The 27,734-nt window shown below is 48.8% G+C and overlaps 1 protein-coding gene across 6 annotated transcripts in view; it reads left to right on the forward strand.

Annotated features, from left to right (window-relative positions):
• Positions 1-27,029, forward strand: part of Atp2b3 (ATPase plasma membrane Ca2+ transporting 3) — a 49,876-nt gene extending 22,847 nt beyond the window's left edge. For 4 of the 6 annotated variants that reach the window (XM_038316425.1, XM_038316428.1, XM_038316427.1 and 1 more), the window contains 9 exons: positions 3,304-3,483; positions 3,603-3,690; positions 4,077-4,183; positions 5,256-5,447; positions 6,753-6,966; positions 7,209-7,420; positions 8,536-8,643; positions 11,257-11,439; positions 26,709-27,029. In XM_038316425.1, the coding sequence (XP_038172353.1) occupies positions 3,304-3,483; positions 3,603-3,690; positions 4,077-4,183; positions 5,256-5,447; positions 6,753-6,966; positions 7,209-7,420; positions 8,536-8,643; positions 11,257-11,439; positions 26,709-27,029 (1,605 nt within the window). Of the gene's footprint in view, positions 1-3,303; positions 3,484-3,602; positions 3,691-4,076; positions 4,184-5,255; positions 5,448-6,752; positions 6,967-7,208; positions 7,421-8,535; positions 8,644-11,256; positions 11,440-16,231; positions 16,346-26,708 lie in introns of all 6 variants that reach the window. The other 2 variants (XM_038316426.1, XM_038316424.1) reach the window with 2 other exon arrangements.
• Positions 27,030-27,734: the final 705 nt, after the last annotated feature.

Genomic DNA, 27,734 nt, shown 5'->3' on the forward strand with positions numbered 1-27,734 from the left:
AACTGCTCTAATAAATATTCCCCAGGTTCAAGGTTGTCCTATAGGTGACAGGGTGGCTTTTTTCCACCCTGGACTTCCACACTATAGGCTTGGGACACAAACATGCGTGGTGAGAGTCACTTTCTTCTGACTTTGCAAGATGTCACACCTCTTCCCACCCTATTTATAGATAGAGCAGCCTGGAAAACAGAGACTTGGAGTCCCTCAGGCCCATGGGACCTTCCTCAGTGCTTTTGATGCCCTTGCCAAGGCCTCTTGTCCTTGACCTGTGGGAGCTCCGTGGGCCTGCCTGGCCTCTGGACAAGGCTCACACTCCATTTCTACCAGGCACAAAAGGAGATCCTGAGTGTCTGTAGGACAGGTGGACTGAAGGCCGAGATGAGGGAAACTGAGGAACTGGAAACAGCTGAATTGGTTGGATATTGGTTTGGGGACATGGTGAGCAATTGTCAGTCAAAGGCTTAATTGTGTCTGAATGAGATTAAGGGCACACCCATGGGAATGGAAAGTTTAGAGCATACGTTCTGACTGGAAAGAAATCCTAGAAACATCTTCCTATGTATGATGAAGTCACTGAGAGTAGCTTCCAGTGATAGAGGCCAGATGTGGGGGAGGGGATGGTTCTCAAGGGTCATATGGGTGAAGCAAGCACAGAATGAAACAGGTTGTCTGCCTATTGATGGTCTTGACATTGGGAGGTCACTGAAGCCTTTGACCCAAACACATTTTATGTGATGTTTGTATTTCTTGTTCTTTGAAGATGGGGGATTCTTGTGAGTGGATCCTGAAGAAAATATTGTGAAAGGGCCCTCTATCTTCCCAGCCCTGTCTGCTGGTATCCACCTCATGTTAGACTACCTTGATTCTGCCCATTAGCCTGAAAGCACATATCTGTGGGAACTGCTCTGGAGCTTTGGGTAGGACAGGGAAGGAGAAATTTTGCATACAAGGTCACAAAGCAAAGGCACCTGGTTCTAAAGCAAATACTCCCCACATCTAAAGGAATGGCCATGGGTCACTGTCAACTGTATATCCTTGTATTCAGTTGGGAATGGAGTGAGAAATATAGTCAGCACAAGAGACCTAGGCTGGGCTGGCAGCAGAGTGAGTCCCAGGGCCAGCTATACAATAATATTTTTGGAAGTTTTCACCTCGGGATATGTGAAACACAGACAAGTGTTAAGAAAGATATAACTCGGACCTAGCCTCAGTGGATACCATGGGGCAGGGGTGGTCCAGGGTTGAAGCTCAGGAAAAGAAGAATGTATCTCAGTTTAGGTGATAACTGAGGGATCCAGGGAACCTCCTCTGTGACTTAAAATGGCTGAGAAGGAGTGCCGGGCGGTGGTGGTACACGCCTTTAATCTCAGCACTCGGGAGGCAGAAGCAGACGAATCTCAATGAGTTTGAGACCAGCTTGGGTCTACAAGAGCTAGTTCCAGGACAGCTAAGACTGTTACACAGAGAAGAATCTCTGTCTCAAGTCCCCCCCCCCCAAAAAAAGTGTCTAAGAGGGAGTTCAGCAATAATGATACTGGGAGATAAGATATCAGGTCCTGGCTCTGGGGCAAGCACAAGGGATCAGTGAAATCTCCATGAGTCTTAGCCAAACTCTCTGGGCATAGGAAAGCACAGGATGGCCACCAGAGGGGGGAAGAGAGCTGTGTCTAGAGAAGTCCCACATTTGAATACTAGACCTAGGAACTTCTACAGACATCAGCTCCCTGCTTATGCTAAAGGGGCCTTGAGGAGAAAACAGGAAACCGGTCAAAGCAGACAAGGAGAGAACAGTCTTTCCTACAAGGTAGGGTATCTTCTGGGGTGGTATCCCTGCCACCTGGCTGGGAGGCTGAGAGCTTGGAGACTGAGTGTGTGGGTAGGCCTTGGAGTGTTGGCTGCACCTGGACCCCAGGGTAACTCTGTTCAAAGTTCCCAGATTCCAGATTCAACATGGTCACCTGGAAGCAGCAGAGAAGGCAGCTTCCAGCCAGTTTGGGAAATGAAGCTGCAGAGGGCCTTACGCCCCTACTTGAGAGGAAGTTCTCTGTACTCACGGTCTTAAGTAGCACCTTAAGACCCTAAGAGAACAGAATGTGTTCTTGAGACTGAGCATAAATAAGAAGACACATCACAGAGAGAGAGAGAGAGAGAGAGAGAGAGAGAGAGAGAGAGAGAGAGAGAGAGAGAGAGAGAGACAGAGAGACAGAGACAGAGAGAGACAGAGACAGAGAGAGACAGAGAGACAGACAGAGAGAGACAGACAGAGACAGAGAGACAGACAGAGAGACAGAGAGAGGCAGTGAATGAGCTACCACTCTATCCGAGGTATGTCCTTCCCTGTCACTTAACAGTTCTGGCTTTGATTATCAGATCACTATCAAAGCCTTCAATAGGGACACTCTGTTCTTGGTTGCCACAGTCTACTTCTTTCCTGATCCTGACTATCCCCAAACTTCTTTGTTCCTCTTGCCCACCCTGCCTGCTCTAGGCTCACTAGTTCAGGTGACTAGGCCAAATCTAGAGATCTCCTACATTCTTTCCCCTCAAGTTCAGCAGACAGCCCACCACTGTTCACGGGGTACCCACCAAGGAAGTCAAAGACCTAGGCCTCTCCTGTTCCAACTCTTCAAACTCTGAGCTGGCCTTTCTCCTCCTCAGTGCATATGCTATTCCATCTGACCTGGTCTGCAGCCCCAGGGCCTGAAGGGCCACACATACCATGTGTTTGGAAACTATCCTTCCCACCTGCCTACTACTGTTACGATGCTGCAATGACCAGGCTGGTCTCATGGCTTCCCACCCTCTTGTCCTGTTTAGTGCTTTGTGCTTGGGGTTCTCTTTCTCCTTCCTTAGTTTTAGAACCTACTATGTTATTTGAAAAAGAAATGCATGTGTTGTGATCCCAAGTAATGTCCTACTCCCTCTAGTGAGTACTTTATATAAAAGCTACAGCTGAGACAAAGATTAATTCCTGAGGAAAATGGTTGAGTTTTATGCTGAAAAATGAAAACAAACTAGACAAGAGTGGGAGGAGTTCAGCATAGCTGGGTCTAAGTCACTGCTCATCCTGTGAGCAGCCACAGTGAAGGAGATGTCAGGGACAGTGGGCTGGGGGCTGGGAGGTTAGCTACCCACTGCAGGCCATCCTCTGAACTCCTTCACACCACACTCCAGAGACCCTGCCCTTGAACAATAGGCTTTACTATACTTCCATATTTGCTGGGACTTGGGATTCTGCAAATCTATACCAGACACAAAATATGGGCTTGTCTTGCCAGCCCCACCCATTCTTATATCTCCCAGGTTCCTGAAGCCATTCGCAAATGCCAGCGTGCTGGCATCACAGTCCGTATGGTGACTGGAGACAACATCAACACTGCCCGGGCTATTGCAGCTAAGTGTGGCATCATCCACCCAGGTGAAGACTTCCTGTGCCTGGAAGGGAAGGAATTCAACAGAAGGATTCGGAATGAGAAAGGCGAGGTAGCTCCCTGCATCTCTGTCCCGGGCTGCTGCTTCTCCCATCCCTCTCTCTTCCCATCACTACCAGCCACAGCGCCTATCTGCAGCCTAGACTCTGATGCCTCCATTATTTTCTCCAGATAGAACAGGAGCGGCTGGACAAGGTGTGGCCCAAGCTGCGGGTGCTCGCCCGGTCATCTCCTACTGACAAACACACGCTGGTCAAAGGTAATCAAATGTGTTCACCGTCTTCAACATGTGATTGTCTCTGGCATCCCTGAATGTTGTCACCTGCTCTTAGATTCTAGGGTCGAAGATTCTAAAGACTATGACTAGAAAACATCAAACTAATAATGGCTCATAGAAGCTGCCCTTCACTGGAACAAATGGGGAAACTAAGGCTGGGACAGGGAGACAATGTGGGACCCTTCCCTTCTACCAAATCTTGCCAGCCTATGTTACTGAGCAAAGGACCTTGGTGGAAGTAGGTGGATGAAGTTACCCCATTAAAGCCTGAGGACGTGACCCCATAAGTTTGACTTGAGCCCAGAAGCAGCCCATACCAAACTTTGGCAGATACCTTCAACCCTACCCTAATGCATTCTGTGTTCCAGGCATTATTGACAGCACAACTGGTGAGCAGAGGCAGGTGGTGGCTGTGACTGGGGATGGTACCAATGATGGGCCAGCTCTCAAAAAGGCAGATGTGGGCTTCGCCATGGTAAGCCATCTGGTGCCAGACCAGTTAATCACACAGATAAAATCGTGTTTCTCCTGGACTTAACTTTGCACCAGAAAGTCGAGAGCCAGTATCAGGGCAGGTGATAGACTTCTAGAAGCTTCCTTCACTCATACCTTGACTGCTTGTGGCTGTATGGGCTCTGACCATTAACAAATATATATGTGATTTGTTTAAAGACATCTGGTGTGAAGATACCAGAGGTTACATCGGAGCCCAACTGCACCACTGAAGAAAGAGAGAAACACTGAACAGTGGCTTGTCAACAGTGGTACCTGCCCACAATCACCTATTCTTAGTCCACTCAAAGTAGCCCTTGGCCCCAAGAGTGATGAATAAAGACCACAGGGAGTTCTTCTTCTGGTTTCTTTCTTTCTGTTTATATACATCTAGCTCTTCTTACTGAGTAGGGCGGCCTTCTAGACACTGTCCACATGGTGAGCCCTGCCCCCAACTTACAGTGGTTAGCAGCCTAGTGTCACCCTCCCCCAGCAGAAAGGAGAACCTTTCACTCAGTCATATTTGGTTCAGCGGTGGGATGGGGAAGCACAGCATTCCTGAACCTCACAACCTGGAGTAGAGAGCAGGCTGAACTGTCCAGGGTGACTGGTGTCACAAGACTAAGTCCAAGATGGAGTGTGTGAGGGCTACACAGACTTGATGTCTATTGCTATGCCCAAGCTTGTGTGGTGGAGCAGCAAAAATCTGCCATGGAGCCAGGGAATGGGTCCTTTACCCTACCCAGACAGACAACCCAAATTTCTCAGGGTTTCTTCAGGTAGCCAGACAAAGGACTGGTGAGTAGCTGCCCAGGGGCTTGTGGAAGGCTGTATGGATGGCCATGTTGTTAACAACCATGTTGTTTAGCAGCAAAGGCCCCCTCACAGCCACATGTGGCAACATGCAGTTCACAGTGTAGAGTGTGTTAGATTAAAACAAGTGCTGTTCAAATAAGGCCTTATTTGGAAGAGAAAGGCAGGGGACCATCCCAGGTGGGCTGGGTGCCCAAGGAGGACTTGAGAAATAAGCACTATGCTTGTGTACCATCCTCCAGGGCATCGCAGGCACTGATGTGGCCAAGGAGGCCTCTGACATCATCCTGACTGACGACAACTTCACCAGCATTGTCAAGGCCGTCATGTGGGGCCGCAATGTCTATGACAGCATCTCCAAGTTCCTGCAGTTTCAGTTGACAGTCAACGTGGTGGCTGTGATCGTGGCCTTCACAGGTGCCTGTATCACTCAGGTGGGCATCAGGGGCCTATAAGAGGCAGTTGGTTTCTAATGGCAGTAATGTGGACTCAAGAGGGGCATGTTAAGAACAAGTGTTTTGCTTGTTGCAGATTCTTTTTATTGAAATCAAAATCATATACAAAAAATCTTATCTCTTCATGGTAGCTGTTTAGTAGATTTTTTAGTATATTCACAGTGTGAATCATCACTTCCTTCTAGTTCCAGAACACATTCATCCATCTCGAAGGAAACCTTTCACCTACCAGCAGTCATTTCACCTACCACCCCCAAGCCCCTGACAACTGCCACTTCTTTCTGCCTCTATTTATTTGCCTGTTGTAGATAATTTGTATCAGTGGAATGAAATGGCATGTGGCCTTTAGGGTTTATTTTTTACATTTTTTTGCCAAGGGGGATGGGCATGTGATGTGCTGCAGTGCACATGTGGAGGCCAGAGGACAACTTGCATGAATAACTTCTCTCTTTCCACCATTTGGGTCCCAGATAATTGAACTCAGGTCAATTATGTTTGTGCCTCTATGCCAGTTTGGAGATTCAACATATGGCCTTTGCACCCCACATCTCACTTGGCATGTTTGCAAGATTCATCCATCTTGCAGCTTGGCCCAGCGCTTTATTCATTTTCATAGCTGCACAGGAGTCCACTAGGCCCCATTATGTTTGTCATTCATCAGCTGACCATACTTTGGACCACTTCCGCTTCATTGCAGTGTAGTGTTGCTAGGAACGCTCATGTCGAAGTTTCAATATGCATATGTCGTCCACTCTCTCGGGTTGAGATCTGGGAGTAGAATGACTGAGTTTCAGAGAAATTCCATATTTCCCCTTTCTCAATGCTTTCATCTTCCCCATTGGTTGGAGGCCAGAATTTATTTCTTGTTAGGGATGGTTGACATTATTGTCAAAAAGTAGTTAACTATTTTGAGTGATTAGCTTGATCCTTTGGTGTGTTTGTGTTGGCAAGGTGTACATACACGTGCATTCACGTTTATTTAGAGGTCAGAGGTCACCTCACACCCATTAGCAGCCACTCCCAATTGCCTCTCCAGCTTACCTGCTCCTCTGTGTGTGAAATTCAGACCATAACTTTGAGATCACTGCCATCAGGCAAGAAGAGAGGGAGGTAGGTGGGAGTTAGGAAACCCAGTGGAAAACATCTGCAAACCTGAGATTCCCATGACATTGACAAAACTGAGCTTCTCCTTAGTAGTGGCAGGCTTTCATATCCTAGCATCTTAAGGTTACTCTATAGTTCTGCATGGCCAGCGCACACGAAGGTGACTGCCCTTCTCTGCAGGACTCTCCTCTCAAAGCTGTGCAGATGTTATGGGTGAATTTGATCATGGATACATTTGCCTCACTTGCCCTGGCAACGGAGCCCCCAACTGAGTCACTGCTGCTGCGGAAGCCATATGGCCGAGACAAGCCCCTCATCTCACGTACCATGATGAAGAACATCCTTGGCCATGCCGTCTACCAGCTCACCATCATCTTTACCTTGCTTTTTGTTGGTAAGTTAAACCAGAGGCACATGCTTCATGTGTAAGCCCTGTCTGTGTCCTCAGTCTGGCACAGGATGGGATACAGCACTTATAGACTGAAGAAAGCAGGCCTGATCTATACCTTTGACCCATACCTCCCTGCTTCAACATGTACCCTACTATATATCCATGGGGCAGATGTGGTGGGGGAAGAGTGGCCACTAGGGCTGAGAGATCTCCGTTCTCAGCCCCTGCCTCTCTCTTCCCTTCAGGAGAGCTCTTCTTCGACATTGACAGTGGAAGGAATGCACCCCTGCACTCGCCACCCTCCGAGCACTATACCATCATTTTTAACACCTTTGTCATGATGCAGCTTTTCAATGAGATTAATGCTCGCAAGATCCATGGTGAGAGGAATGTCTTTGATGGTATCTTCAGCAACCCCATCTTCTGCACCATTGTCCTGGGCACCTTTGGAATTCAGGTAGGACATGAAGGTGTAGGGGCACTGATATTGGCCTTCTTGTACCCAAATCTCTTCCACGTTCTAGAGCAGATGTTCTGCGTCTTCCAAACATCGCTGAGCTCATTTTCTCATCTAACCTACTAGCTTCCAGGGGGCTATGGGGAGCCTTTGTCCTCCCATCCTTCTCACATGGTTTCCAGAACCGTTCTTCCCTAACTCTCTCCTGGTCAACCATGTTGATTTCTAGCACCTCAACTCCTTGGTGTTCTAGAACAATATTTTTTAGGAAAGGCTTGCTGTGCACATGGTTGATATGTTAAACTTTGGCTCCTACAACACTGTGGGCAGGGTGGCAAGCTTAGCTCCCCAGGAGGGGTTGAATGTTCTAAAGTATAGTGTCTTCAAACAAAACATCATTTATAGTAAGTCCCACAAATCAGGAAATGGCTGTCATAGAAATGTATCTCACAGTTCACAGATCCCAAGAAGAGGGGCATGTCATACATTGGTGGCCACCTCTAAGTGCCAGTAAGGAACCACTGAGAGGGGAATTTTACTATGGTTTCCCAGGACCAAATGAATAAGGGAATCAACAGACTTCATCTTGGCTAGCATGAAATCATTTCAGTCCACCATGGGGTATAGACTGGCCCCGGTTGCCTGGAAAATGGCTTTGAGCTAGGTTGGGTGATATGCTATGGATTGCTTGGTTAGCATTTAAGATATTGTCCTGGGTGTAGGACCTCTTCTAAAGTAGACAACAAGGAAGTCAGGAGGCCAAAGCAGGGTGACCCTTATACTATAGGGCCATGCAGAGCAGGCAAATGTGAAAACAGCCTTGCTGGAGCTGGAAAGATGGTGCGGACAGCTGAGTCTCACCTGGAGGCTGGAGGCACCAGAGGGTAGGTGGGGGTGGGTGACAGCATGTGAAGCTACACAATGACACATCCTGGTACCAAAAGGCAGGACACGCCAGCAAACATTTGTCTATGACCAAACTGGTCTGGCTCCCAGGAGACAAAGTCAGTCTGGAAGGCAAGGTTTGTAGAGGGCTAGACAGGATGCAGAGAAGTCAGGAGCCACCCTGGTAATAAACTGCTCCTCCTCCCACCACTTTCCATTCCTTCCCCCAGATTGTCATCGTCCAGTTTGGTGGGAAGCCCTTCAGCTGTTCACCACTGTCCACAGAACAGTGGCTCTGGTGCCTATTTGTTGGTGTTGGGGAGCTGGTCTGGGGACAGGTGAGTGTCTGCCTCATCAACTTTCTCACCAATACCTTCATTCCGGTGGCTTCTGTTCATGGCCCTTGGAGTAGATAAGACGCCAGGCATCCTGTTCCACCTATGCCTCTCGCTATCCCCACTCCCTGCCCCACAGTCTTGGAGCCTATGGCCCGGAACTTGTGTGGTGTGTGCTCAGGCTCAGGCCTATGACATACTATAGCCTAGGGGTATGGTCACAAGTGACAACCTCAGGAATGAGAACATAGAGCAGATGAGTCACACACTGTCCTAGGAAATCATCTAGTTTCCTTCCCCATAGTATAAGCAAAAAATTGCCCCCTAAACCTGGATATTTGGGGGACTGCAAGTGAATCTGGGTCTAAAGCACTTGTTTAGCTGTCATAAAGTCCTGGGGTCCATCCCCAGCAGTACAAAAAACAAGATGGAAAGAGAGCCAGCCTGTGGGGCTTGGGATGTCCCAATATGTTTGAAATTAAACAATGCCCTGCTATGAAATCTATGGGACAAAGACAGCTTGAGAAAAAGGAAGTGTTTTGACTTCATGGAAAGTGGCAGAACAGCACCTGTGGACCTGAAAGGCGCAGCTGCCCCAAAGGAGCAGTTTGTAGTACCCAGTGATGAGATCAGGAGGCAAAATCTTGGGTGTCGGCAGCCAGTACAGTCTTAGGCACCCAGCCAGCTCCCTCCATGGTACACTGAAGCATTTTGTTCAGAGTTCGGGAACACTAGTATGGGAAGCCACATCAGGATCTGCTTCTCTTTGGGTCTTGGTCAGCTCAGGCTGCCACAGCAAACTACCAGAGACAGGCAAGTTACACGAAGGCGTGTATTTCCTCACAGCTCCAGAAGCTTAAAGTCTAAAATCAAGGACAGCCAATTCAGTATCTGGTAGGGGTTCCCTCCTGGCTTCTGACTAGCTACTTTCTCACTATGTGTTCCTAGAAAGTTCTCTGGTATCTCCTCTTATAAGGGCACAAATCTGGTGGGATCAAGGCTTCAACCAAATGACTTTATTTACCCTCTATTATCTGCTGCATCCAAATACTTCCAAACTGATGGTTAGGACTTATGACTAGGGGATAAGGAGGTACCACTTAGGTTTATAACACTATGAATTTTGTTTCTTTATCCTCTTGGTATGTCCTCTACCAAGCTGGCCACAGAAGCCACTTCAACTATGGCAGTTGCTGGCCTCTAACATTAATCATGAGAGACCACTCAGTTTTTCCATCTCATTTTCAAGAAATCTCTTCCTTTCCATCAGTGCACCTCCTTCCTGTTATACTTCTGCTGGACAGCCCAATGGAGTCCCTTCATGCTCTGCAGTCTAGACTCCATATACTCCACTCTGCCCTATTTATGCCAGCCTCTAGTTAACTTTTGAACTCCCTGATGTAATAGCCACTGCAGTTCTCCCTGGGTGCATGCTACCTGCCTATAGCTCAGAGTATTTTTAATTATAAAAATAATGCACATTCAAAGTGACAAAACTTGGAAAAAAAAGGAATCTCTATAAAGAACCTTAAAGCCACTCCTCTCATGCTGACAGAAACCTAAGAGGGACAGAATGACCTGCCATCCTCCACCCAGACAGTTGAAAGGCACATCCCAGCCTTTCCTTCTTGTTACCTCTTCCTCCCTAGACGAATGATGTGGGATTTCCCTATGTATGTTGTGATTGCCATTGATTAATAAAGAAAACTGCTTTGGACCTATAGCAGGGCAGAACTTAATTAGGCATGGAAAGCTAGGCTGAATGCTGGGAGACAGGAGGCGGAGTCAGAGAGAAGCCATGTAGCCTGACTGGAGCCAGACAGAACTTTACCCGGTAAGCCACAGCTACATGGCAATACACAGATTAATAGAAATGGCTTAAATTAAGATGTAAGAGTTAGCCAATAAGAGGCTAGAGCTAATGGGCCAAGCAGTGATTTAATTAATATGGTTTCTGTGTGATTATTTCAGGGCTAAGTGGCTGAGAACTAATTAGTGGCCTCCTCCAAAAAAAGCCCCTGATCACAAGCCCTTTTCTAAGTACTTCTTTCTCCGGGAAATGCCAGGAACAAGCTTCCATGGGGCTCAGTCTCAGAGAACATGGCAGCCAGCTTTTCTTCCAGTAACCATGAAGGCCAGCAATGTGGAGTGTTATCAGCTAGGAAGCTCACCTGAGTCCCTGTGTGCAGTTTCTCTTTGAGGTCAATCACATGTGTAGAGTGGGTATTACACCGTACTGAGATGGCTGGCTGCAGTATCCACACCCTCTGTGCCCCATAAGGAATATATACACTAGCACATGTCCCAAAGCCCCCAAATGAGCCCACTCTTCTCAGGAAGCATGCCCTAGGCACTTCAAGATCCTTCTCAGAAGTGGTCAGAGGCCAGCACTGTCTTCCTCACATGGTACTCTATACATTGGCCTCTCTGCTCCCTGGACCTGGATGAAACTCAGTAGATCAGGAGCCTTCTACAAGAAAGTGACAATTTAGGGTCTACCAGGCCCCGAGTGGTCTTTATCTCTGAGAGGTGGGGCCTCTGGTTTATTCCTGGTCACGGTAGAGCCTGCTCTCATGGCCACCTCTGTTTGCTGCCCTTTGACTCCGGCTTTCCCAGGTCATTGCCACCATCCCCACTAGCCAGCTCAAGTGCCTGAAGGAAGCAGGACATGGGCCTGGGAAGGACGAGATGGCTGATGAGGAGCTGGCCGAGGGGGAGGAGGAAATCGACCATGCTGAGCGAGAGCTCCGCAGGGGCCAGATCCTCTGGTTTCGGGGCCTCAACCGGATCCAGACGCAGGTAAGCTGCTGTTCCATGTGACTCCTATTTTGCTGCCTTAAAAAGCAAGCAAGAAGCAGAAACTGGGCATACAGAAGCCCAAAGCCAGCAGGGAACTCCCTGGATCTGGCCCCCAAGTATGCAGAGGCAGTGGCTAGTTCCCCTCCTACCACACAGAGGTGCCCACCACTGGCTGGCCATTTAGATCACATCTCCCTGACACATCCCTCAGTGCCCAGGTAGCTTCTCTCCTAGATGGGTACGAACATGTGCCAGCAGCTAGGGGCTCTCTCAGAGGCACAAACCAGCACTGTCTGCTTTCCTTGACAGGGTTACTTAGGTAATGGGCAAGTTGCATTTGAGTGTGTGGGAGAAAAGACTCCATTTCAAGGAGTCTAACTAGTTCTCTGATCACTAAAGTCTTCTGTAATCACTGTGCAAAAGCTTCTCTAGGAAGTGGACTCTGCCACCAAGCTAGTTCAAATCTCAGTAGGCTAGGCTAGTCAAGGCTAAAGCCATCAGCTACAGTTCCCAAAAACATCAGACTGCCAACAAGAGGCAGTAGTAGTTAAGGCTTTTAAAAAAATCTCATGTGCCAGGCTACCCTGCTTTCTACCCCCAACTCCTTTTTGGCCAGCTTTCTTACTAGAAGGTTCCGTACTTGCTGCCTATTTCCATCTTCCCCTCACACTCTGTCATGATTGCATTGCCCACCACTCCCACTATGGCTCTCACCACTGTCTGCAAGGCCTTCTTCCACTCCGTGCTTTCCAGTTGCCCTCTGGAAGTGTTGCTGGCCCTGCTCATCCTGACAGCTTGCTATTCCTTCTGAATTTCCATTTCCTCCCTGTCTTTATATTCCTGGTATCTCCACCTCCCACTCCAACCCTGCTCTCTCATGCTGAAAAACCCTGGGAGAGCCTGCTAGGGAACTAGCTGAGGCCAAACATTGCACCAGGCCAGCAGGCCTCCCCATACTGCAGCCTCCGGGACTGACCTGGAGGCGATTCCCCATGGCCTAGCTGGTATCCTTCTAAATTACTGTGGCACTGTTACTCACTGCCTTGTTCCCATCCAAGGCCTTGGCTACCGTCTCTCTGATGCCAGTCTCACTACCTCGGCTGTAGGTACAGTCACTTTTCCTTTCTGGGAACTTATTGGCTAAGGCAGAATCAGCTGGGTAGATTCTTCTTGAGTCTGTCTGACAACTTATGCACTGGGACAGGACATGATTCCACACCCCTCCCCATGTATTCTTTCAGCTGCCTTGACATACATGGCCCAGAACAGGCTATCCTCTGGACTCTAAGGTACACACAGCTACTCCAACACCCCTAGTGATCTAATGGTGTCCATCCTGAGAGTGCCCCCTCTTTTCCTTTCTAGGCTCTGTAGGTATACCTGCCACTGGCAAGGCACCAGGGTCATTCCTTGCCCTCCATCTGTCTTTGTTTAATGCCTTCCCCTCTGCCACCACCATGGGGCCTATGGAGCTTATCTCCATTATTCCCAGGATGAAGTTTCAGCTTCTGACTATAGTCTTCAAGCTCTAGCTTCTTGGCATCACCACACTCCTCCCTACATATCCCGATGACTCTGTGCTGCCTTTCCAGATGTGCACCCTGCCAACCCATACTGCTGTGCCTCCCTGCTTGCTGCCATGTACCCTCAGGGTTCTTTTTCCATGCTATAAAAGCCTACTTAAAGGTTGCCAAGTCTATGCCTTCTACTCACATACTACCCCCCCACCTCTATGGGCCATCTGTGCGACTGAGGCCAGCACGCTGAATCTGAAAATACCAGAAATCCATGGGGGAACTACTTAGAAAGCAGGATCCTTTAAGACTGGGCAAGGTGGTACCAAAGAAGTCCAAGTTGAAGGCATCCCTCAAGGACCAAGCATCCCAAGAACCTACTCCAGTGTGTCCGGGTAGAAATATACTGGGTTCGTATCTGAGCCATGTTACCCTAGCTATGATTCAGATGGAAATATACTGGGTTCGTATCTGAGCCATGTTACCCTAGCTATGATTCAGATGGATCCTGGGAAAATGGGAACCACCATTAGATCCCTAGCCCAAGCCTCCTCTCCCCATGGGGTGAGACAGTGCTTTCAACACAGTGCCCAGGACAAGCATGGCTGCAGCATAAGTAGCTTTGACTTGTTTCCTGTAATAAATGTTTACTCACGAGCATGAATGTATAGCAAATGTCAAAAAACATATCTCATATCTTCCCAATGTGCATGTGGCCACCTAACTGTGCCTTCCAGGAGACTGTGACTGTGACCACCCCCAGTAACCCATCCTTTTCTGATTCAGGGCAGATCTTATCTGCCATGCTCCAGTTCTGATGCAAAGCACAGAAATAGAGTACAGCAGTGACCCAACTCCACATCAGCCTCTTTTATTTCTGTCATATAATTCCAGATAGAGTTAGCATTTCTATCTACTTAAGCAACCCTACCCCAACCTAGCGTGTCAATGGTAGCCTGGCCATCAATCTATGTTGTATCTTTGTGTGTCTGTAAAGTTCTGGGCCTGCCACTGCTGCCCAACTAGAAGTGGGTCCCACCACTTGGAGTCTTGGTGTTCCATGTCATTCTAACTGTTCCATGCCTATGTAGATGCTTTGCAAGCAAGGAGATGGGACCCTAGGGAAAGAGGGAGTGGTACAAAATCAGCCAATGAGAGCCAAAGCTGGTACCAGTTCCTCAAACACACTTCTTGGCCCTCAGTAAAGGCACACTGATTCCCCCATGGGATCTCAACTCCCATGGCTTTTCCAAGTGGGGCTTTATCATTTCAGATTCATCATGACTCTCAAGAATACTGAACCGGTCACTTTAGCTCAACTTGTTCTATTTGATTCGGAAAACCCGCTTTGAAAAAAAATAACTAAAGCCTGTGGAAGGCTTTTCAGGTTGTATATGTTTCCTAGGCAACTGGCCCTAGATTTCTGGATCTTGTGAACCACAAAATTGCTCCCCAGATTTCAGAGGCCTGCTCACCATTTTCTGTTGCAAAGTAATTCGATGCCCGCTCTCACACATGTTCTATACTAATGTATCCATGCACCAGATGCTAGGGTGCTGCTCCACAATAAAAAAGAGTGCCTCAAACCTGGAACATGTAGCTTTTTGGATGTTCATGACGTGGTCTGTCTTTTTTGCATTCCATTATAAATTGATGAGATTCTTTACCAATGGCTGAGCCCTTGTTCCTGGCCAGCGCTGGGGCCTCTGGTAGGGGGAGGGTGGTGATGGTGATGCTTTCATAGATATGGTTATCCTGCGGGGACATCACAGAAAACATCATGGAGACTGATGCCAAACTGAGGCAGCAAAGGCAGCTTTCCCATCCCTTGTCTTTTCCATTGCCTAGAAACCATGCGATCCAAAGAAGCAGAGTCTGCAACACCACCACATCCACACATCTTCCTTACATGAAATACCCAACCATGTGTACAACATATTCCTCACAGATGCATTCACAGCCTCAAAGCCTGCCTTCTCTCCAGGAAAGGAGTGAGGAAGTGGGTCATACTGGGTGAAAAGCAGCCCTGGGCAGGTTAAATGGAAGGATGGCAAGTCTTTCCTCAGGGGGGGCTGAGGTTGAAAGGCATTTTGTTTGGAGAAAGGTGTCAACACTGAAGCTGCTTCTTTTGGAGAAGCCCTGTCAGTAAGCCAGAGGAGACTGGAGGCCAGGGAGTTCCCACTGCAGGGCTTGGGGTGCCAGACAGTAAAGGGTCTTTAGACTCCAGAAATGCATGTTGGCTTGTCTGCTTGTTTTATTCAATGAACTGCATGTGATACTTTCCAGAAGTTAGATCCACCATCAAAGCTTCTCTCCGCACTGAGGCCATTCTCCAAGAGGAGGCTGCCAGTGTGCCTTGCCTCTGGCCTCCCTGAGTCTAGGCATGTGGTCTCCCAGTGTCACAACTGGATATGGTGGCTCAGCTACAGTTCCTTCAGACCCTACTTCCTGTATTTGTCACAGCGTCATAGTCAGAGACAGAGTCAGAAAATCCAAAGACAATGAGTCAGGAGGCTTATAGCAGGATTTATTCACAGGGCTCTCCTATGGGTCTCATATTCCACTTCAGTACTTCCCCTTCATCTTCTAGAAAGCGCAAAGGGTTGTCCCTCAGTCCTCCCAGCCTCCATGCATGGGGGCTGTAGGAAAAGTTCTGACAAAACAAAGCCTCTGATCTTGGAAGCCCCTCTTCTACCTAAGTCTATATTCTTCTGAAATCCGAGTGATTATCAAGCCCCCCCGCCCCGCCACAGTGGAGCAGGACAGAACAAGAGACCCTCTGCTAAGAGGACCATAAACAAGGGCAGTGATTTCCCAGGGATCCAGGCAAGAGCCTCCAGCCCACAAACTGCTAGAGAATGTTTCCACCTTCTAATAAGAGCATGTCATATCCCTCAGGTGTGTTGGGGCGGAAAAAAGTGTTGAGAACTACCGAAGTAGGATAAGGAAGTGTTGCCAGACACAGGTACTTACTGACGAGTGGCTCTCGATGAGCGTATCGTGAACGCAAGTGACTACCTACAAAATGTTTGCAGTGTGCTTCCACCGGTGACCTTTCCTTCCCACACTCCTGACCACTAACCATTTGCCCAGCAAACCCTCTCTCAGTCATGGCTTTGTCAAAAGCACTGTCAGCTTCCAGGAATGGGGCTGACCTAGCTGAGGCTTTGCTGGTCCCATACGTCCCCAGTGTGGCCCCTGCCCTCACCCAGCCCCACCCTGTGTGGTAGCCTGGACCTCCATGCAAGCCAACTTTTATCTCATTTTCTCTCCCACAGATGGAGGTAGTGAGTACCTTCAAGAGAAGCGGGTCATTTCAGGGTGCTGTGCGCCGGCGGTCTTCAGTCCTCAGCCAGCTCCATGACGTAACCAATCTTTCTACCCCTACTCACGTAACTCTCTCTGCCGCCAAGCCCACCAGCGCTGCTGGCAGTGAGTCTTGACTTCCCTTTTCTCTCATAAATGGCACCTGGGGGAAGATAAAGCGTCCCTGACTCTTCCTTCTCTTTTCCAGTCTTGCATTTCTGCTCACCGTGGCTTTTCTGTTCCTTCTTTACTGCCCTGTCCAGTCCTTCCCGCCAGACGGTGTCTCTCCAAAGCCATATTCTCTTTATGAAATGACCCCACAGCACTGCCGGGCCTTTCGTCCTTTGCTTTGTTTGGGTTTTGGTTTGCATTTAGTACCCCTGCTACCATTGGTTTTCTTTTCTTGGATTTGTCTGCATGTACCCATGGTTCTTCATGAACTCAGGCTTCTTCCAGTGGTTTCTGGTGTCAGGCTGGGGACTTGCTCCATGTTCTGGGGTGAGTGTCAGGAAAGCATGTGGCCCATGGCTACCCTTCTGTGGTAGGTAAAAGCCTACAGTGTGGTATCATTTGCAGCAGAAGAATCCAGCCTATCTCCCTGGAGAAGAAAGTAACAATATCCAGCATTCTCCTTGAGATGGCTTCCAAAGGATGCCCCTGTCTCCAGTCCCCAGGTGGCTCAGTGGTGACCGAGAGTGCCTCTGTTGAGCAATTCGTGCCTGCCCTGAAGGCCCTGCCCTGAGTCAGGATCTGTTAGAGGAGCCCTGATAACAGGAGCTCAGAGGCCAGGCAGGTGCTGTTTTGTGTGTTCCAGGCATCTTGCTCTTTCCAAACAGGCCTCAGTACTGGAGGATCTGAATCCAGTCTTGTGCAATCCTCTCTACTCCTTCCTCAGAGAAGCCAGGGCATTTCAATGACAAGTTCCTACCATGCAATTCACATTTTGAAGAGAACCCTTGGTTGACCTGACTAGATAGAGAAGCTTCCATAATTGCTCACATCTTTTTATAAAAACAAGGAAGAGGCCACTAAACTGCTGAATCTGTCCCCCTACAGTGCCCCAGCAGGAGAGAATGCAGGCAACCACATGGAGGCGGGGTCACTCCTCGGAGGTTGTCTACTTTTGGTAATAAAGTCGGGAGGTTCCAAAAAGTGAACAGTAAACCTTCGAGTATGAGTCCAGGGCCCCTGCTGGGACGGTTTGATGCTAAGTCTTTCCTTTCCTTCCAGTGAGTCCCCTGCAGCTCCCACCAGACGGAAAGCCTTAACTACCTCACCTTTTTCCCATCACAGACTCTTCGGGTTCCTTTCTGCTTGGTTTCTTTCTGTTCTTTTCTTTCTTTTATTTATTTTTTTAGGAACTGGTGAGAGGTCCCCAGTGGGAGGTGCCCCTCCTCTTCCTTAAGCTCTTCTTTTGAGCTGCTCTGTCTTTTACGGAAAGGATAAGTGTCCCCAGGAACAACACAGATGTATGTGCACATACATCTCTTCTCCCAGCCACAGGCCACATGCACCTCCAGCTTGTACACCCCCTGGACCACCCACTGAGGCCACAGATATGACCTGACACATGTCACTGTTGGTCTGGAAAGCAGCCAGTGCTCCTGGCATACCCAGATGGGACCAAGAAAGATCTCAGGGCTACTTTAGATGCCAACAGTTAAGGACAGACTGGCCCATGGCCTTCCAGCACATGTTGACCATGCCCAAAAGAACCTCCTACACCAATGCCCAGGTGGGCAGCACTAGCTTTCTTCCTCTACACAATATGAAGAGTGGATGTAGGACACACACATAGATCTGCTCAGCCCTTCACTTCCCACTGACTTCTTTCTTCACTTTCCACCTGTCTGCCTACCCACCTGTCTGTCTGTCTGTGCATCTGTCTACCTGTCCACCTATTACCTCAGGGAAAGGGCAGTTGGCAAGATTCTCCTATGTATGCTACCCCAAGCCTCTTCCACAGCTCTGGTCTTAGCCCTCACTGGAACCACTCAGCTTCGGAGGCCCCTCCTCACCTGTCTCCACTACCTAGGGTAAGGCCTACTGCCTCTTCAGCCCCCATTTCTCCTATTTCCTCCTTAAATGTGGTCTTTATTTTCTTTCTTGACCCATAGTACCTTGCTTCTTTCCCTCCTTCCTTCCATGGTCATCTGTTCCCCCATTCCTGCCTTCGGATCCCACCAGTGCCTGGTAAGCACAGCAGGAGAGACACTCCCCTCCTGCTGATCATGAGCCATTCCAGGAGAACCTAAGCAGACATGAGAGCTCAGTGGCAGGGTCTTCTGAGGAGGGAACTGGCAATTCCAAACGGGACATGGTTTGCTTCTGGAAGCCACTGGCTCAAATTTATAGTTGCCCCACAGCAGTCCCAGCTAGACCTCAGAGCCTCACTTCTGAATTCTGAGGGCTTTCACAAATCCTGTACCCCGCACCCTCACAAACTAGGAGAGGACCTTACTCAGGACCCCATAGGCAGGCAGGCCTGGCAAAGTGGCCACTAGCTCACCTTAACCCTTTTCCTTGGAACTCTTCAGAGGACCAAATCTGCTTAAAAGTAAAACAGGGTAAAGGTCATGATGGAGCTCCCCTGAACAATGTGCAACATTGGGCAAGGTGTTTTGACCACAGCTGCCCCAGCTGTCCTGACTAGCCCTATAATTTCCTAAGGAGAATCCCATAGCCCTATATAATTTTCCACCCTCTTCACTTGCTCTAGGCCGTATTGCCTTTTACCCCTCAGAGTCCAGAGGCCCGTGACTCTTGGGTACTGGATAAGCTTCCTGTTGAAAGGTATTCCCACTAAGAGCCTCAGGCTTTCTAGGGATAAAGCCACTCATCCTGTGCACTGGGGCCAATTCAAGAGTGGCCAGGTGGAGAAGTGACCAGAATCCTTTGGGCTCAATATGCTCTTCTCATTTTTTCTAATGTCTCACTCTGTGTGTGTTCTCTCTCTCCCTACCTCTCTCTGTCTCTGTCTGTCTCTGTCTCTGTCTCTCTGTCTGTCTCTCTCTGTCTCTGTCTGTCTGTCTTTCCCACTGCTGCTTCTGGACACAAGAGTCTTTCCACATCCCCACATTCCCCTTGTACAGTCTGAGCTGCCATGAGCTCCTCACTCCTAACTCCAGAATGGCCTGTGCAACTTCTACCCTACTCAGCTATTTTTCCTCCCTTGCCTGGCCTCCAGGCCATCCCTATCACAGCCATTTCATTCATAATCCCCTGGGTCCAGGGCGTATTGTCTTCCCCTCACAGCTGCTACCTCATTTCTTGTGACCTGGGCCATTATCTGGTCAGCCTGTCTGGGGTGGCTCAGGAAACAATGAGGCTGTGAAATCCTGTTTGCTGTGGGTTTCCATCATGCCCCTTCTCACACCAGCCACGTACTCATGTCACACTAAGGCTACAGAACTTCATTCTCCTAGTGAATATCAAGAACCTCAAAAGGGTAGTCGGAGAGGGGTTTATGCAGTCATCCAGCTTTGCAAGCAAGCAACAAAAACAAGGTGCTAAGTATCTCCCTTCTAGTGGGAACAGAAGGAGCATGATCTTTGGAAATGCAAGCCTGGATCCTGACATCACTGAAGCCTCTCTGTGGGCTCCAATGCCCAAGAGTTCTTTTGTGTCTCTTTCCCATGGGAACACAGAGACATACCTTTGACCCTCTTCAGCCAAATACCAAACTCTTTTCCCCATCAGCTCACCCTGGGGACCCTCTCATTCCAACCAGCAGCCAATTCCAGCCCATCCTTCGGGCAGCAACGCTGGGCCTCTATACTCGAATGTTTACTGTCTCAATAGTTTGAGATAAAATACCTTCTGACGCAGGACAGCAAAGATTTGAGCACCATATCGCCAGAGGGGCTTCTTCCAGGTTCTGATGAAGAATTTGAAAACCGATAACAGCAGTTGCTTCATTTTAAATGGTTTTTGCAACATGGAAACCTTTCACCCATTGGGGGAAGGGAACTAAAACCAGCCAGGTAAGCCCCTGCAGCTTTGCTTTGACATAAACTTCCAGAGCCCAGTAAGGCATGCTTTTCACTCTCACACACCCAACAAGGAAGCAGCTGGCAAACAGTTTTAAGTTTGCATCGTTGTCAAGAAATTAATTAATGCTGAGCCAAATCACCCCACTTACTTTTCTCGGAGAGTTTATTGGCATTTTTGTAGCTGTTTGACAGTGTGCACACTGGATCCACACTAGGAAAGGTATCAATTAGTTCTCTAGATGGGGTCCTGTCCTACTCTTTCTGGAAATACAGGCTAAACCCCATGGAGAACAAACTTCCAGAAAATTACTAAAGCACACACAACAAAATGCAGCGTAGACATAGGCCTGGCCCAGGAAATCGGAGTCTGAGGCCCTGCAGGTAGGTGCTGTGAGGACTGCCACATAGCCAGCAGCTGGGAGCTTGTGAAATTTCTTCTAGGCCTCCCTAGCCCCACCTTCTCTGCCCACCCATACTCCACCCTGCCACCAATAGCTGCCCTTGGCTACTGAAAGGGCAAGGCAATAGGTAGGGTTTCCTCCTATGTTCTCTGTGGCCTGACCATGTGTTTGGGCCAGGCTGCTGCTGTCAGGAGCCAGGCTAGTTCTCATGTTCTGGGCAGTTAGTGCAGAACAGTTAAAGGAACTAAAAAAAACTAGCCAGTTTCTCCTCAGTTTCCACATTTACTGGGCCAGAATGCCAGGGCACCTGACTGGTCCCTTTTCTCAAGGAGGTGTTGGACCAGTGGTTGTAAAACGCAATGAAAGGTGAGGAATGAGTCAGACAGAAGTGTGTGGACCCCATGAGCCTTAGCAGCTGAGACAAAGCAGAAAACATGGGCAAGCCTCCTGGGGACTCTACAGCCTCTGGCAGCAGTGGCCAGGTTGAAATTCTCTCTGGCTAAGAAATTGGAAAGAAGAGGGGGAAAGATGTCAGGCATTTTCTACTGTTGCTTTTGCCATTATGATTCGGGAGCCTTTGCTTTTTTGTTTTTTCCTCTCCGTTTTTTTTTTTTTTCATTCTTTTTACTGGGATGAGCCTTCCCTCAATTCCCTCACTTAGTTCCCAGCTTTTACACTCTTGCTCCACCCTACACCCACAGCCTACCCTCCACATGGAAACCCCCAACACAGACACACACATACACACAGAGAGAGACATGCACAGACATACAGATACACACAGAGAAAGACATCCACACACAAACATACACATACACGCACACACGAAGGCTTAGGCACGAACATATGTAACCCAAGAGGGCTTGAAGATCCCATCCCTCAGAACATCCTCAATTCCTTCCCACTGCAGCTTGTGAGCTGGGGCTTGGTCTGCAGCGTCTCCACCAGGCTTATGCCAAGTTATCAGCCTTTACTATGAATGCCCTGCTGTCTGGGCCACATAGAGAGGAGACACTGTGAGTCTCCTCTGGGTAGCAATTGGTGATCAGCAAAAGGAGTGAATGTAGATAGCCATGGGCCTACTAGGAGAAGAGAGCAGACCACTCAGAGTATTAGGGATGCTCTGCTAGGTTCCAGATTACCCAGGATAGACACTGAATTTGGTATGGAGAGAGAAAGGGCAGTTGTGGTGGGTCTGGGAGAAACTATGTTGGTCTAGGGTTTGGGAGTTGGCAGGTGTTGGGGTTGGGAGCCTTAGGTATTCTAGATATCTTCAGCTAGCTGGCTACAGTCAAGTGGGTAGAGAGCTTTTGAGAGGTGATGCTATACCATAGGAGACAGAGACGAGGATGGACCAGATATTTCATACCCTCTAACTGTATGCTAAGCATGAGCAGTTCATGGGATAGTGGGGCCACCATTGAACACTACAGAAAAAGTAGCTAACCACTCTTAGGAGGAGTAGTTAGCTTCCACTGTAGAGAAAACAGACAAGAAAATAACTGTTGTTACTGATTGGGTGCTGGGGGAACAGGGCAGAGCTTACTGAAAAGGTGGGGAGGGAGCCCTGAGGCTCACTGAGGAAGAATCTTTGTGGTAGATCACACAGACAATGCCCTGTGAGAGGAACATGTCAGGAGCTAGAGGTAGTAACAGAGATGAAATGAGAGAGCCCAAGGCAGGCCCTTGGTTAGGGTTACAGGTCTTCTTCTTTGGAAGATGCAGCTAGTAATTCCCTTGCATTAGAAACGATTGACTAGCTGCCTCGCGAAGGAGAGACTGTGAGGTAACATAAGGGTAGCAAGGAGACTACATAAAAGTCCCTGCAGCATCCAACTTGAACCTGGTGTCGTGGCAGTGGTGGTGATGTGTGTGTGAAGTGGGAGATTCTGGATGTCACTTGAAGGGAGGGAGTGTTGGGATTGTCAAGGGCTAAGGACATGTAAGGGAATGAGATAGGACTCAGACGGCTGCATTTGGAGCTGAGAGAGCAAAGGAAGCTGTTGGTAGGTAGGAGCACCCGGGCTGAAGGAAGCAGCTCCTGAATATTAGGGAAGGGTCTAGGGAAAAGTGGCTAAGAAGGAGTTCAGGGGAGGTGGAAGTAGCACCAAGTACTTCACTTGGTTAGGGACAGCATTGTAAAAAAATAATATCAAAAGTCTTCTTGGGACACTAGCCATGATGGGTTTCACAAGTGGGGCAGCAGCTGAATGGGACTGTGGAAGTAGGGTGGGAACAAGTAAATCATGGTCAATAGGCTGGTGAGCACAGCACCTCAACCGGGTACTGAGAAGCAATTGGAGACTCCCCTACCAGACCAACTTGATTCCCTTGTTTCTCCCAGAAGCCTCAGTCATGTCTAGGATTTATCTTTCCTAGAGACATCTTTTATGTAAAATTACCTTGTAGAGCTGGATCTGGTGGTACATGCCTGTCATTGTAGCACTGGGTAAAGGGGCAGTGCTGAACAGGACATCTGGAGTTTGAAACCAGCCTTGTCTGTATGGTGAAACCCTGTCTCAAACAAACAAAAAATGCTTTATTCTACAGGTAAATGGATTGTAAATTAAAGTTCAATGATTTCCACCCCCAGTCACCACCCAGGCCAGTTCCATCACTTACAAGAATACTTGAAGTCAGGTAGGGGAATGACAGGGTCTGACTCAGTGCCCAGAAAGCCTGGAAATACCATATGGACATGGGACATTACAGGCCACCATAGGGTCACCAGACCCTTAACCAGAAGATGTGTGTCCACCACAGAGGCAGGATGGAGGTCCCAGACAAACAAGGTCATCAATCTTCAGGCAGCACATGGAGGCTGTAGTGGAGGAGGATAAGAACTCTGGTGAGATGTTTGGGGCTTGGTCCTATTGGACAAGCTGACAGTGAAGTGTTTAGAGTAGATGGGCCAGGAGCGGGCGAGGATGGGAGAGCGAGGATTCCAGTGGGCCTCTAACAGAGACACCTGGGAGCAGTGGGAGTGGGCTATGAAACGGGGCCTGGCTAGATGTGGTACTCAAAGCATTGATGGCATCTAGGTGGTCTGATGTGCCTTGAGGGTGTTGAAGGTCCTGGGGAAGAGTAGAGGTGGAGGATCTTTGGGAGTAGCACCCTGAGAAACCCAGGCATGAGGCTGAAGAGAGGCCAGCGCAGTCTGTGAGCTGGGGCATAGCATGGGCTCAACCCAGCCTTGGCAGCAGGTTAGCCAGAGACACCAAACTCCAGGTCTAAAAGAAGAAATCCCAAGGTCTTGGAGATACCTTCAGGCACCTGGCACAAGCCGTGCCTTCCAGAATAGGCCATTCTTCCGGGCAGTTGCTGCTTTGCCTGGACCACTCTCCCAGGAGGTACCTGTGCCCTGCAGCCTTTAGGTGGCTGAGAATACTCCCAGTCATAAGATCAACAGCCAACCAGTTTGTTCTAGCCCTAGATTTCAATGCAGGGAAGAAAGGAGCTGGAGAAAAAGTTGACTCACTCTCAGATGTTGCCCTCAAGATGACTCAAAACAGTGGAGTGGGTGGCCCTCCGAACAAGAGGCATGGCTCTCATTTACACATGGCATGCATGTGATCCCCAGGTGTTGGTACATTGGGCACTCTGTGCCTGGATCTGGCAGCAGGAGGAAGCAAAAGGAAGAAGCCAGAGCAGCAGTAGCTGCAGGAGGCAGGGACAGCATACGAGGGTTGCCTTGTGGCCAGGGCTTCTCTCTTCAGGGAAAGACTTTGGAGCTGAGCCAGGTGCAGTTGAGACCCATGAATAGGTTTGAACATGTGTCTGGCCTGGCCATGTGAGGTCCAGTTGAGGAGAATGTTATGGCCAGTCACCTGGGCATTACTGGAAGACTTAACAGAGTCAAGGGCAACAGTGTGCAGCTCATTCTCTCTTTTGTGACATAATGGTATGGCTGACAGCTGGAGTTAGGTGACGTCCCCCGTACCAACATTCCAGTCTTGCCCTAGAAAAGCTAATTAATGAAGCAACACTGGCATTAGATACAAAAGGTGAATTATTTTCTCCTCATTAAAATTGGTGATGGTTTTCAATTTCTGTGTTAACCCTATATAAGCAACCAGTCTGAAAATAGTGGCCTGAGGTGCGGCTAGCCATCCACAGTCTGACAGAAAAAAATCCTAACTGGACCTCAGATGTGCATTTAGAAAACCCCAGTTTCCTAGAGCCTTTGACTCGCTTCTTTGCATTCCATAGGCTGTGAGGTTTGCCTCATTTAAAGTGATTTAGGAGCACTGCGCTTGACCTGGTTGAATTTTCAGGCCTGCGGTCCTGAATGGAGGCCTGAAAGGGACTCATTGTAGCCCAGATGATTCATTGTCAACTGTTCCTATAAAGGACCAACAAGTAAACATATTTAGCTTTTCAGGCCAGGTCTCTGTTACAACTGCACAACCCTTCCCTTGTAGTGTGAAAGCAGCCACAGACGGGATGCAGATGAATGGGCATGGCAGCTCGCCAATAAACTTTATTTGCAAAACCAGAAGAGGTCCAGGGTTCATTTACCTCTTGGCCAGAGTTTAGAGATACATTACCTAAACCATGAAAACCAAATCCTAGCTCCTTGAAATGCCGCAGAATGTCTCACACAGGGAGAGAATGACTGAAGCTGGGGAGCACAGTTCTCCTCCTGGGGAACCCACAGTCCTTCCCCTGGCCTCTACACTACCTGGAGGCCAGCAGGGCTGGCTTTGTCATTGCAATGGGGCCACCTGATGTGGGCGGCAGTGCTGGCACTGGCTTGTGTGAGGTCTAGCAAAAAGCTATTCATTGGCCTCTGGTTCTAGAAGCAGGAAGGAGCCCAGCATCTGGGGCCAGGGAAACATCAGAGAGGCAGCTGTTCTGTGGCTTGAAAGGATGAGACTGAAGTCAGTGTGTGAGTGACCATGGAAAAGCCAGAGAAGGTAGAGGCTGATTCTCAGGCAAATTCTAAAGCATTGTCCTGCAAGAGATGCAAGAGACTGGAGGGGATGCAAGCTTGGCTCCAAGCACATGGCCACAGTGGTGGGGAGGGCCAAGTATTGTGGGAAGCACTTCCTTGCAGAGTGTAATGCTGATGTGAACTGAAAACAGGAGTGGGGTGGACGAGGAGCATTGGCGAAGCACAGGGCTGTCTGAACAGAAGCTCAGTGAGAAGAAAGAGGAGAGACGTGGTTTGGGGAAGAAGGGCCAGAAAGGTAGATTGCAAAAGGCTGCTGAGGGCACCAAGTATCTAATCAGACCCAATGAGACACATATAACTATGACCAACAGGATAACTGATAGACCAAGACAGCTGGATAGGAGCAGGCTTGGTACATGCTAATTCAAGTGTGGCCATTTGCAGTCTTGGCCTCCAGGTTAGGGCCAGTGGACTATAGGGCCCAGAGCTCTACCATATCCCTAGATAGCTTCCAGCACTGTAGAGAGATATGAACAGAGAGGAAGAGTAACAGGGACAGTCCAGAGCTTTGGGACAAAGGAGAAGCAGAGGAAGCACAGCTGCTTAAATGAAAGAGGGCCAGGCAGGAACAACAATGTCAGGGAGGCTTGAGAAATTTTCAAAAGTGTGAGTTCAAGTGTATGGTGTTCCCCTTAGGAAGGACTAAGATGAATGTGCAGAAGTGGCCACTAGCATTCTCTTTGGAGAATCTCAGTATATTTGTCTTCTACCAAATTGGAGTTCAAATTGAGCAAAGACCTCAGGTGCCACCTAAGCCATTCCTGTTCCCAGGGCAAGGACCAGGAAGGTAGCAAGCATCAGCCTATTGTTCCAGGATATCTACCCATGTCAGAATGTTTTCAACACCAAGGCCCAGATCTGTAAACCCTTGCCACAGTCCAGCAAAGCCACCCCATTCCCTACAAGTCCCCCAGTGTGTGAACATTCATCATGCAATGTGCCAGCCTCTGATGTGGGCACAACTTTCCAGCACCAGCTACCCATTGACTGTCTCCTCTCCTTTCCTCTCCCTCCCTTCTCCTTCCTCTCTCCTCTCCCTTCTCTGCCCTTCCTCACCCTTTCCATCTCCCATGTGGGTTCTGCCCCTCCCCCTTGACTTCAGATCCGGGTGGTGAAAGCATTCCGTAGCTCACTTTATGAAGGCCTTGAGAAACCGGAATCCAAGAGCTGCATCCATAACTTCATGGCAACGCCCGAATTTCTGATCAATGACTACACCCACAACATCCCGCTCATCGATGACACAGATGTGGATGAGAATGAAGAGCGCCTGAGGGCCCCGCCTCCCTCACCCCCTAACCAGAACAACAACGCCATAGACAGCGGCATCTACCTGACCATGCATGCCACCAAGTCAGCTACCTCTTCAGCATTCTCTTCCAGGCCCGGGAGCCCACTCCACAGCATGGAGACGTCCCTCTAACCGGAACTTCTCTTATCACACATGTATACACGCACACATGCACACACATACACACATACACGCAGTCACACATGGACACACATGTGCATGTACACACAGAGAGGGGAGTCGTGCACCTGCCAAAAAGAGAAAACCTGCTAAAGAGGCTAAAGACTTTTCTTATGTGGTATTTGCAAGAAGCCAATTGCATTAAATAAGGGCACAACCCACTAGGATTCTCACCAGACTTCCAGGAGGTGGAGGAAGAAGGAAAAAGGAGGAGAGGAAGTTCGTCACCCAACGTGAAGGGAAAAAAAAAAGGAGAGCATAAGACAAGATGCGCTTTCCACCTTTTTTTCTACTGATGCTTCTTTTTTAACAAACACTAGTTCCGCCATGTTTTCACCATTCGGGCTGTACAGCGTGGTAGGGGCTAGCTGAGCTTGTTTGAAGCTTTGCTGCACCCATTTTCTTTTTTTAAAAAAGTATACCAAAACCAAGGAGGTCATTGTGCAGACAGGCCACCGGAGGGAGCCACCTGCAAAGGTACCTTCTACTGCAAAGCACACTAGACCCATTTGCAGACCGCATGTGTGTGTGTCTGTATGTATGTGTGTCTGTATGCATATACATATGTATGGCAAATGCACATTTAAAGAATAAGGAACTATTTATCGGCATGATATTTCTGTTCCTCTCACCAGGCCTTCTCCTTTTGAAGTTTCA

This window comes from Arvicola amphibius, chromosome X, assembly GCF_903992535.2.
Source record: "Arvicola amphibius chromosome X, mArvAmp1.2, whole genome shotgun sequence".
NCBI classification, from domain to species: domain Eukaryota; kingdom Metazoa; phylum Chordata; class Mammalia; order Rodentia; family Cricetidae; genus Arvicola; species Arvicola amphibius.